Here is a 12953-nt window from a genome sequence, read left to right as displayed (position 1 = left end):
TTATTGTGTATATTATCAAAATATTCTTGGTGTGTTGGAATTCAGTGTAAAATAAGAGTAATTATATCATGATAAACATTTGTCACGGCTGCTTATGGAACAAGGACTAATTCGAGAGACCACAACAACATCATAGTTTGTGCAATCAAAAATCCAGTCTACAGTACAAGTGACATAAGGCAGGCTCCTAGCTTTTCTTCTTCTCATAATCAAATTGTCTCAAATGGGTGATTTTCTTTAATTTTGCATTATTTTCACGGCTGAATTTTTCAATGCAGATTAATAATTTATATTTTATATATGTTTATGTGTTCACAGATGCCTGTGCATATGTTCCAGGCTTGACACTTGTATTTTTAAAACCACTTAATTATTTAGTGTCAGATACTTCATATCATGTTGCATGTACTGTATATGTTGTACATCACAGAAGGCCTCAAGGTAGATTAGTTCTGTAACTAATTGAATTACCTTCTCTAAATAAAGTCATTATTATTATTATTAACTCCCATTTCTCTTGCCTTGGATGTCATATAATTACAACATCAGTATAATTGTTTTCATGCACACTTAAATATCACCTTGGTTAATAAAGTCCTGTTTAATTCATATCCATTATTTCTTTGAAACCTGCTGAAATGTCTGAAACACTAAAAAAAAATTCAGTAAAATACAATATAATGATCAAAATTTTAGTGAAATCTTACAAAAGTTTTAGTCAATTTTTTTGTGAAACCTCACACATATTTCAAAGAAATTTGAGTGAGACCTCAACATAATATCAAAGAAAGTTTTGGTCAGAATATTTGTGAAATCTCCCCAAACTTTAAAGTGAAATGAAAAATACTTCAGTGATGCCATGTTGGATTAGATTTTGTATGCAAGAAAGAAAATGGCATTGCCCCTTAGGACAAGAAAAACCTAAATCTTATTTGATAATGTCTGTCAAAATAAAATTTGTGATCCATTTTAACAATTACTGTGAATATTTATCATTGATTCCCAATAATGCCTAAAAATCATTAGGCAGTTTAATAGAAATCTGAAGTATATTTTTTATGGTTTAGACAGAAATTGCTTTAAAAATCTGTCTGAAATCCGCCTTGACATTTTCATTCTTGGATGGGATTTCTGCAGGTATTTCCATCTAATTAGGCAGAAGTAAAGATTCCGCCTAGTAACAGTAATATGCGCATTTCGAGCTATATTCCACCCTGAATCTGCCTAAAAGTGATAATATGGGGAATATAGGCTAAATAAGCGGAATAAACAAATTCCACCTTGTAGGCGGAATAAACTAATTCCGCCTAGTAGGCAGAATAAACAAATTCCGCCTAGTAATAGACGGACTAATTTGCATATTTCAGGCTGTATTCTGCCCTGAATCCGCCCTGAACCCATCTAAAATTTATAATAAGTGGAATCTAGGCTTTAAGTGAAATCTGCTTTAAAATTCCACCTGGAATCTGGTTAAAGTCAGGGTGGAAGTTTTCGTACAGGTACTGACTGAAATGAATTTCCAAAAATTCAAGATAAGACCATTTACTCTTTGCAATTGCTGAGTGCTGAAACCATCTCTCATAATTTCTGACCATCCATTCAGGATAAGTACTAATTACAAGATTGTCAAGTTGGATATCAGATCATTATAATTTTAATTTGGGCAAAACTAGAGACCAAGTTTTTCAGCAGAGATTCCATGTTCATATGACATTCCATTTAAGATGAGTAGCTATAATAAGATTTTCAAGACTGCTGATATGGTGGCCATATTGGATGTCAGACTGGCACCATTTTCATTTTGATTGCCTATCGTCAGAAATATTCTCTTGAAAACACCAAACTGATGTAACTTTACAGTTAAGAGTAGTGATAACAGTCATGGCAATAATACTGGATGTCAGATTGGCACCATTTTTATTTAGGACCAACTAAACATCATATGAAGTCTTTTGGTGAAAACACAATGCTGATATGACCATCTATCTAAAAGAAGTAGTAATGACACGTTTTTTAAGACGACTACTGTGATGACCATAATGGATGTAATTGTTTTCACTTAGGATCAAGTAGATGTTATAAGAAATATTTTACAGAAAACCATATGTTGATATGACTTTCTGTTCATAACAAGGCAAAAAAACAAGATTTTCAATACAGTCAATGTATTGGTCATATCCGACAAACCATAAGAAACCTTAAGGTGAAAACCTCATGGTGATATGAATCTCCATTCAGGAATAGCAATAATGTTTTAAAGATGGCTGCCATGTAGAGATACTGAATATCAGATTGGTATCATTTTCATATAGAAGAGCCAGACATCAAAAGTCAAGTATTTTAGTTTAAAAAACCCATGTTGATGTGACCATCCAATCAGATGGTGTAGCAGTTAGATTTTCAAGATGGTGTGGCAGGAAGTCCAAATGGTACCATTTTTTTAATGATCATTAACCAGACATCATGTCTTTAGCTGAAAATATCAAATCAATGTGATCATACATTCTAGAGGGTAGCAATAACAAGATTTTCAACAAAGTAATTGTGGCTCCCACATCTGATGCCGGCAACCAATACCATTTTCATTTAGGACCAACTAGGCATCATAAGATTTCTGGTAGAAATCCTATGTCAATGTAAAGTTCTGTTCAGAAGGACTAGCAATAACAAGCTTTTCAAGATCGGATATCATGGCTGCCATGGTACCCATATTGGACATCAGAATGATACCATTTTGAGGTAGGACCAACTCGATATCATAAGAAGTCTTTTAGTGAAAACCCTAAATTGATATGACCATTCATTCTGGAGGAGTATCAATAACAAAACTTAAAAGCTAGCCGCTGTGGTAGCTATAATGTCTGTGTCAAGTTTCATGTCAATCCTCCAAGTACATAATAATAATAATAATAATGACCTTATTTAAAGAGGGTAACACAATTAGCTAAAAACTAATCTACCTTGAGGCCCTCATAAAAAGGAATTTATTTATTTAAGCTGCATCTCTGAAGCCAGTGGATATATTGGGTTTGGAAGAAGGAAATAGAGTGGGCATTTCTAATCTCAACTGGAATACTATTCCAGTACTTTAGAAACATCAGTGACATAACACTTGTGCTAACTGGCAGATATTCAGACCAAAGGCCATTGTTTAGGTTTTATGGACCTTGATTGAGTAGAGATAAAAACTGATGGCAGCTGCCAACTTCAACCTCAGCCTGTGCCCTATCTAATATACAGGTGCTATAAAAACAATGACAGTTGTACAAACACTTACCATTGGTCAAGCTGTCCAGTTGCTGCCAATTATTTGTGCTGCCATTTGTTCCTTGAGTCATTGTTTGGGTGGGTACTGAGGGGATGTTGCTTCTTGCCTGTTGTTGCTCCTGAATATTGAATATAATTAAAAATATGTAGCTTTATTTCTTGTCACTACTATTGTAAAAATAAATGTGCATGGATTAAGGTCACTAAGGTCAGGTTTTAGCAAAAGATTCTACATCATGATGAACTCTGAGCAGTGCAAACATCAAATTTTAAAAATTATTCCATATATGTTTTAACAAAACACATATTATCAAACAACAACAGTCATATGTAGTTTCAGAAACACATAAATTGTCATAAAAAGCAAGGACGAAATGTCCAAGGTATCATAAACATTTATTTATAATAATCTCTGAATCACTCTACCCCAGACTTGTCCAGCATAAATGCTGCCCAGCCATTCTCTTCACCAACCCTCTTCTGTACATAATTGTCAACCATCATCTCATATCGTTTTGGGTATGAAACCAACTATTACTGGAAAAGTTCTGTCATGGGCAGGAGTAGTACTTATGCTGAGCGTATTGTTGCAGATCTGCTTGTTGTGCCTGTTAATGGTTTTGTTCTTCTTAAATTTTCTGCAACCAGTTTGATACTATTTTCAAGCACATTAAATCCAGTTTGACCCAGAAAGAAACATCTCAGCTGAGTGAGATTCCTTCTCACATGGTAGTAAATGGTAAAGTCTTTATATCACTGCTGACACTTTAAATGATAGAGAAAAAAATGAGCTTGTAGCAAAAGGATAGGTAGAAGGCAAGGCTAAAGTTCATGAACAGATCATGGGAAGTTTCACATGAAATTCCATATAAATGTGATCTGGTTGGTGTCAGCTGATGCTCAAATGATAAAAACTAACGGAACAACAGAAGTGACAAGAAGAGCGGCAGAGTAAATCATGAGGCCTATCCCAAGTTCACCAAGACCATATGATACATTGTGCCAACCATAATGTGCTACTACATGGTGCAAAAATAAGAGTGAAACATTACTACACCAAAAACTGTTATGAGCAACCTCTGCTATGAGCGACCACCTGTCATTTCCAACCACAATCATAATGTTTGGATCCATTTTATTACATGCATGCTCTGTTATGAGTGACCACCTGCTGAATGTGACCAAAATGTCTTGACAAAATATGCATTTTGACACTGCTATGAATGACAGCATTGCTAAAAAAACAGATGGAAAACCACTGACCTTGACTTAATCCTTTGCAAACATGAGAACTCAGGATACATGTAGTATGCAAACAAAGTGCACATTAAATAACACTACATTTGAACAACCATATAGCGAGATAAACACCACTAACCATCATTTAATCCTTTATAACAATGATTGCATAAATAGTAAAGATTGTTCTAATAAGGTATTTTATATATAAAAAATTTACAAGTCCAGTGTATGGTGTTATTTGTAAACTGCAGTGACCAGACTAAAGTACAAGTCACTAGCTGCCATTGTAGTGCTTAAGTCATATGAATAGCCAGTAAGATTAACCATTTTTTCATTAAAGGCAGTAATGATGGCCATACAGTCAAATTAGAGGTTTGTATTTTTTCTTTATCTTTGCGAAAACCGGCACACAACATCAGTAGTCCTAATGTCCCAGTGAGAAATCTTTTGAATTTCAAAGGGCATCATTGTAGGGTTGAGTACATCGTTTGTCTTTCCAGTTAATCCGTAATGCCTGGGGTGGGTGGGTGGGGGTGAATGAGCTTTTTATCTTTAATACTAGGAAGTGAGAATCATTTCCAGATTCTTTATTTAAATAATTTATTTTGTTACAGTGTTTCACCAAACCACCATCTGTTTACCCAGGTGCAGATGGCTGCAACCTTTGTTTATCAAGTTATAATGCTGATGATTTAAACTTCATCTCAAAATAAATGTTTCTTGACGAGTTAATTACATGTATGTCTTTTGGTTTCATTCATTGGTACCTTATATATATGTATTCCATATTTATTCCATATTTCCCCAAAACCTGATCAAAACCGAAATACATCTAGTCGTTATTACGTCAACACTAATAACAGTGGCAGAACCAGCTCCAATGAAAAAAAAAAAAATCTAACACTGGAAGAAAGAATTAATGTAACTCAAAGAAGTGAAAAAGGGGTGACCACTTGCAAAATAGCAGCTAGGTAAATCGGGTACTTATCCAACTGCAGACATTGAATATAGTGACAATGAGTCATCTGTTGGTGAAATTCTGCCTCAGGTTATTTCACATTCTACTGTCATAAAACATTTAAAGGAGATTAAAGAATATGCTTTACAACATGGCAATCCCAAACTTTTGCTTCTTTGCTCAGAAATGGATTTACATGTTCAGACCAAACAGCTGAGTAAAAAATGTCAACAAAGAAGTATAATGGATTTCTTTAAAAGAAAAGTGATTAAGTGCATAGAATAAGATATATATATGATAGTTAACTGTGCAGTTTTTGTTACATCTGAAACAACTATAAAATTTATGGCTGTGTGAAGTTACCTTATGGATATGATAAATCCCATACGAAATAATTAGGCGGATTCCACCTGGAACTTAAGCAGACTCCAGGCGGAATCTGCCTAAAATGTTAAAAATCTGGTTAATACAAAGGTGGACATGGAAAATTTGAGAAGTCAAAGATGAATCCATCTAGAGTCTGTCTAACTCTAAGATGGACTTTTGTCAAATTCCTGCTATAAATACATCTTTAGGCATAATTTTGGACTTGGTTGATTTTCCACCCATCATCTAGGTGGAATTAGGAACTTAGTCACTGGCATCTATTATATGAAAGGAGGAATCTGGACTTAGTTTATTTTCTAACCAACATCTAGGTGGAATGAAGAGCTTAGTCATTTACATCAGTTAAATAAGGCATAATTAGGACTTGGCTTTTGTGTGTCAGTAAAGTTAAATGACTGAAAATATAGTGATATTTTGTGATTGTAATAACACTGACAGTTCAATAAAAATCTCAATAAGATATTATAAATAACATTTATTGTTTCTTGTACAATTTGAATGATTTTCAGCAGCATTTATATTTCCTGTTTCTGATAGCTGTAATTTTATTGTTTATTTTGGGCACAATTTATAACTTCTTTCCACAGCTTTCCTTGTTAAATTTCTTTTTCAAATTTGTTGTTGTTGTTGTTGTATTTTTGTTTAACTTCAGTTGGATATAACTGCCCTCAAACAAGTTTTCATCTTGTTTTCCATTTTATAACATAATTTCACTTTTCTCCTGACCTGAATTTCCTCGATATGGACCCATTTTTTAAAATCGTCTCCAAAACTTTATTTTAATTAAGGCTATATCTGGTCCCATTCCACAACGAGCTTTCAAATAAGTACTTGTTCCGTTTATTGTTTAACAGAGGATCATTGTATAAAGCTTTCTGATTGGTCAAAATTTTGTAATTGCCCAATGAATCGTCGCGTAACAGAAACTGATGGAAGAGCATGTTTGCAAAATGTGGCGATTCGAATTTTCGAGCAGGACGAGAAACTGAATAACTATTTGAAAAATACCCTGAACGCAAATTTGATGGGAACATAACTGGTCAGTCTGTATGAAAACTGAAACGCCAGGACAAGCATTTTGCATTTTGTGCCATAAAGAGCTTTACAGTAATGGCTAACGTGCTAAATAGGACAAGGAATTTAATCGGGACAAATTCGATTTAGGTTTTTCTTGTCCTAAGGGGCAATGCCATTTTCTTTCTTGCATACAAAATCTAATCCAACATAGCATCACTTAAGTATTTTTCATTTCACTTTAAAGTTTGGGGAGATTTCACACATATTTTGACCAAAACTTTCACTAAAATTATGTTGAGGTCTCACTCAAATTTCTTTGAAATATTTGTGAGGTTTCACAAAAAAATTGACTAAAACTATTTTACTTAAGTTTTTTTAGTGCTTCAGACATGTCAGCAGGTTTCAAAGAAATAATGGATATGAATTAAACAGGACTTTATTAACCAAGGTGATATTTAAGTGTGCATGAAAACAATTATACTGATGTTGTAATTATATGACATCCAAGGCAAGAGAAATGGGAGTTAATACTAATACTAATAATAATGACTTTATTTACAGAAGGTAATTCAATTAGTTACATAACTAATCTACCTTGAGGCCTTCTATCTGTTATGTACAACATATACAGTATATACAACATGATATGAAGTATCTGACACTAAATAATTAAGTGGTTTTAAAAATGAAAGTATCAAGCCTGAAACATATGCACAGGCATCTGTGAACACATAAACATATATAAAATATTAATCTGCATTGAAAAATTCAGCCGTGAAAATAATGCAAAATTACAGAAAAGCATCCATTTGAGACAATTTGATTATGAGAAGAAAAGATAGGAGCCTGCCTTATGTCAATTGTACTGTAGACTGGATTTTTGATTGCACAAACTATGATGCTGTTGTGGTCTCTCGAATTAGTCTTTGTTCCATAAGCAGTCGTGAGAAATGTTTATCATGATATAATTACTCTTATTTTACACTGAATTCCAACAAACCAAGAATATTTTGATAACATGCACAATAATGCCTCACAAGATTGAAAGTAGATTCAACTTTTCAGCCAAGGAAATTCTGCAAAGATATGACTATCTTTGATAGACATGGATGTCTGGCAACAATTCCCACCAGTGATCTACACGTTGTCCCTCCTTAAATTCTGAAGTTAATCAGTTTGGAGTTGTATAACTTCGAAATCATCCTGATTCCTGATTCAATTCCTTGTCCTATTTAGCACGTTAGCCGCTACTGTAAAGCTCTTTATGGTACAAAAAGTAAAATGCTTCTCCTGGCATTCAGTTTTCTTACAGACTGACCAATTAAGTTTCCATCAAATTTGCGTTCAGGGTATTCTCATTGCCACACATTTTTCAATTGGTTATTCAATCTCTTGTCCCGCTCGAAAATTTGAATCACCATGTTTAGCAAACATGCTCTTTCCCATCAGTTTCTGTTACACAACGATTCATTGGGCAATAACAAAATTTTGACCAATCAGAAAGCTTTATACAATGATCCTCTGTTAAACAATAAATGGAACAAATACTTATTTGAAAGCTCGTTGTGGAATGGGACCAGATAGAGCATTATTTAAAAAAAGTTTCGGAGACAATATTAAAAAATGGGTCCATATTGAGGAAATTCAGGTCAGGAGAAAAGCGAAATTATGTTTTAAAATGGAAAACAAGATGAAAACTTGTTTGAGGGCAGTTAAATCCAACTGAAGTTAAACAAAAATACAACAACAACAAATTTGAAAAAGAAATTTAACAAGGAAAGCTGTGGAAAGAAGTTATAAATTGTGCCCAAAATAAACAATAAAATTACAGCTATCAGAAACAGGAAATATAAATGCTGCTGAAAATCATTCAAATTGTACAAGAAACAATAAATGTTATTATATCTTATTGACATTTTTATTGAACTGTCAGTGATATTACAATCACAAAGTATCACTATATTTTCAGTCATTTAACTTTACAGACACACAAAAGCCAAGTCCTAATTATGCCTTATTTAACTGATGTAAATGACTAAGTTCTTCATTCTGCCTAGATGTTGGTTAGAAAATAAACTAAGTCCAGATTCCTCCTTTCATATAATAGATGCCAGTGACTAAGTTCCTAATTCCACCTAGATGGTGGGTGGAAAATCAACCAAGTCCAAAATTATGCCTAAAGATGTATTTATAGCAGGAATTTGACAATAGTCCATCTTAGAGTTAGACGGACTCTAGATGGATTCATCTTTGACTTCTCAACTTTTCCATGTCCAAATTTGTATTAACCAGATTTTTAACATTTTAGGCAGATTCCGCCTGGAGTCTGCTTAAGTTCCAGGTGGAATCCGCCTAATTATTTCGTACAGGTGTACACAAATATAAATTTGATTCATATTGTTAGAAAATGTATATCTTTATTATATAAAGTTATTTTGAGAGGAATGCATGCAATATTTAACAAGATTTATGAATAAAGGATACGATACATGTACAGTATAAGAATTTTTTCTTCTTCAACAATGCTATTGACCCTGGAAACCAGTCCATTTTCACACACCTGTTATGAGAGACTGCTTTTGGTTGGCAGAAGGGGTGGTCCCTCAAAACATGTTTTACTGTAATGTTTATTCATAATTTTTTCCTACACCTCCCTCAGGCATCCTGCTGCCTTCCTGGCCATTGATCTCTCCCAGTTTTGCAACAGTGGATGATGGGCTATTATTACTACCAAAATCATGACAAATCCTGCTAACAAAAGTGTCCAAGTAGTCAATGGCACAATCACTACAATCCAAAACATTTTGCTTTGCTGTGATAAAAATGGTAAGCTTCTAAATAGTTTGACAAAATAGCAAAATCTGTCAGTTAAATCATCTGTTGGCTCATTAATATTTAAGAAATATTATACCACCCATGATTTTTTTTAATCACACAATTTTCAACAAAACTGAATAAATATTTTTGTAGTAAGTCAGTAATTGTACAATTGACACACAATCCAGTTTTATTGACTAAATATGTGATTGAAATCATCTGGGTGATCCAATCAGATCAGCAACACATTTCTGAGTTGTATTTTAATGTTCTGTCTTAAACTCATTGTAAGAGTGATTTATTGGGTTAAAGGTTTGGCCTTCTTCCCGTACGAAATAATTAGATGGATTCCACCTGGAACTTAAGCAGACTCCAGGCGGAATCTGCCTAAAATGTTAAAATCTGGTTAATACAGAGGCGGACATGGAAAATTGGAGAAGTCAAAGATGAATCCATCTACAGTCCATCTAATTATTTCGTATGGGTAATAAAACAAATGCCATAACCTTTTACACAAAATTGTACATGGTATAACCACCAATAACAAGAAACAAGTATTATGAATACAAAATTGAATTGTTCATCAAAATCAAAAGTTCTTCAGAAAATTGAAATTTCACAGCAGGACATTTATAACCTGGTTTATATTCATTCCATGAGACAGCTTGAGAAAAATGCCATTAAAATTTGATCAGGCCTGGATTTCACCAACAGAACTTAAATTCTGAACTTAATTTAAGCCTAGAATCCACTGATATGAATAGCTGTAATATAAGTCTGACTTACAATTAACCAATCAATTTTATTAAGACTGAACTTAAGACTTAGGTATGTTGATGAAGTTGGGGTCAGATTTAGTTACAAAAATGCAAATTCAGGAATGTATGTCTTGACCTTTCATTACCTCATCAATATCAAGCTGCCATTAAAAGTTTGCTGAAATACAATAAACAATAAGAAAGTATAATGTGCAGGAAAAAAACATGAGTGGATTTTACAATCATTGGCTTTAAAGGGTCAGAATGCTGATAATCAAACTTTGCCAAAGTCTCATTAAAATCAACCTGCCTAAAAAATTTAGTTATAAAATCCACTTATTTTGCACAAACAAATGTGTGCCAGACATTCATGGTTTGTAACCATGCTAAATAGTAATGCAGAATGCTGATAGCTGAACTGAAATCTGATTCAAATCCAATAATAATGGGTATTTACTGTGATTACCGTGGTGACATCAAATATTCAGCACAGGAATGCAGGTACATACAGCCAATACAATGCCATCAGTGTGGTTAAGCTTTGGACACAAAGCCAAACCTCACACTAGCTTTATGGAATAGGAAAAGGGCAATGATGCCATCTCAACTCCACAGGAAGACTATTCAGTGGGAGGACCAATCTATCTATCAAGGACTGTCATATACACCAGGTATCCCGTGTAAAACAGATTTGATCCCCTTGCTGATGCATGTTCTGAATGTGGAAACTCACCAGGTACTTACCAGGTACTTGTACAGATTTAAATATGACTGATAGTTCAGATTTATACAATGATTATAAAAGTAGAAAATGCAATTGTTGAAAAACTAATTTTTTATACAGTAATGATATGTAACGATGATCAGCGTGAACATAGTTTTAATACTTTTAATGTCTCCATGAGTGCCTCTAATAGTATTGATATTAATCTCATGAATTTAGGAGTTTCTAGCAAAGGTTTACACACAGGTCATTTAAATATTCATGGTTTTTGTGAAAAGATTGATCAAGTGAAGTTACTGCTAACCTCTCCATTTATTTGGACTCTCAGAAACAATGTTAACAGAAAATCAGGGTGAAAATTTCTTGTATATCAATAGCTACGACAAACCTTATCGAAAGGATAGGAAAACAGGTGGTGGTGGGCTCCTTGTGTATGTTAGAACTGGTACTATTTGTAAAAGATGGGAAGACCTAGAAATACAGGAAATAGAATCCATTTGGTTACAGATCACTCCAGAAAAAACTAAGCCCTATTTAGTAGTTTTTGTGTACAGAACCCCATCATCACATACTAATTGGTGTGAATATTTTGAACTTCAAGTAGATAAAATTTCAAAAGAAGAGAAAGAATTTTACATTCTAGGTGATATAAATAGAGACCTTCTCAATGATCAAATAAAAGTGAATTGGATGAATTTTATTGCTTCATTAGGTATGGGGCAACTAGTAAATGAACCCACCAGAGTAACATCTACCTCTAAAACACTTAAAGATCATATTTATACCAATACAAATGAAAATGTTTTGGAAGTAATGGTTCCAAAGATTGGTATAAGTGACCACTTTGCAATTTTTCTAACATGTAAAGTCAATGGCAAATCAACAAAAAATAATATCCATAAATCCATTACGTACAGATCCTTTCAAAACTTTGAAACTGTTAAATTCCTATAAGATCTGAAACAGATTCCATGGAATACAGACCAAATCTTTGAAGATATTGATGGTGTTTTAGATACATGGACAGATCTGTCCATCAGTATAGTGAACAAGCATGCCCCTTTAAAAACACACAGGATAAAGAAAGACCACCAGCCAGGCTGGATCTCCCCAGAAATTTTTGAAGCAATAAAGCAAAGAGACCAACTAAAATCAGTAGGAAATCAAACTGAATATAGAATTTGGAGGAATAAAGTAAATAAAATGATACATCAAGCCAAACAAGCGCACTATAAAAAAGTGTTTGATGAAAACCAAAATAATCCCAAAGCTATCTGGAAAATGTTTACAGGGTTTGGTGCAGGCAAATATAAGAGTAAAGCTGAAATTTTATCCCTCAATCAAGAGGGCATTTACACTGATAATCCAACTGACATCTCAAATATTTTTAACAAATTTTTTGTTCAAATTGCTGAAAAACTTAAAGAACCCAGAACTTCATCTGATCATCTGGAACTCAAACATTTTTGTGCTAAAAAACTACCAAACAATATAAAGTTTGAAATTCCTGGAATGAGTCCTGAATTTGTGTTGAAATATATTTAAAAAATGGATGATTGTAAAGCTACATGACTTGATATGATTGGACCAAGGCTACTAAAGGTAGCTGCACCTGTAATTGTAGAGAATATAGCTTTCATTTGCAATGAAAGTATTAGGTCTAATAAATTTCCACAAACATGGAAAACTGCCATGGTTATACCACTGCATAAGGCTGGAACAAAAGATGATGTAAATAACTACAGACCCATCTCTATCCTTCCTTGTCTTTCTAAATTACTAG

General features: G+C 33.6%; 1 protein-coding gene across 2 annotated transcripts in view; it reads right to left on the bottom strand.

Annotated features, from left to right (window-relative positions):
* Window positions 1–12953, bottom strand: part of LOC149806913 (uncharacterized) — an 89681-nt gene that overhangs the window by 39763 nt on the left and 36965 nt on the right. For both annotated transcript variants that reach the window (XM_089959620.1, XM_089959630.1), the window contains exon 8: window positions 3278–3386. In XM_089959620.1, the coding sequence (XP_089815746.1) occupies window positions 3278–3386 (109 nt within the window). The remainder of the gene's footprint in view (window positions 1–3277; window positions 3387–12953) is intronic.

This window comes from Sinohyriopsis cumingii, chromosome 1, assembly GCF_028554795.1.
Source record: "Sinohyriopsis cumingii isolate HCF-2022 chromosome 1, ASM2855479v2, whole genome shotgun sequence".
Lineage (NCBI taxonomy): Eukaryota > Metazoa > Mollusca > Bivalvia > Unionida > Unionidae > Sinohyriopsis > Sinohyriopsis cumingii.
This window is presented reverse-complemented; position numbering and strand designations above follow the sequence as displayed.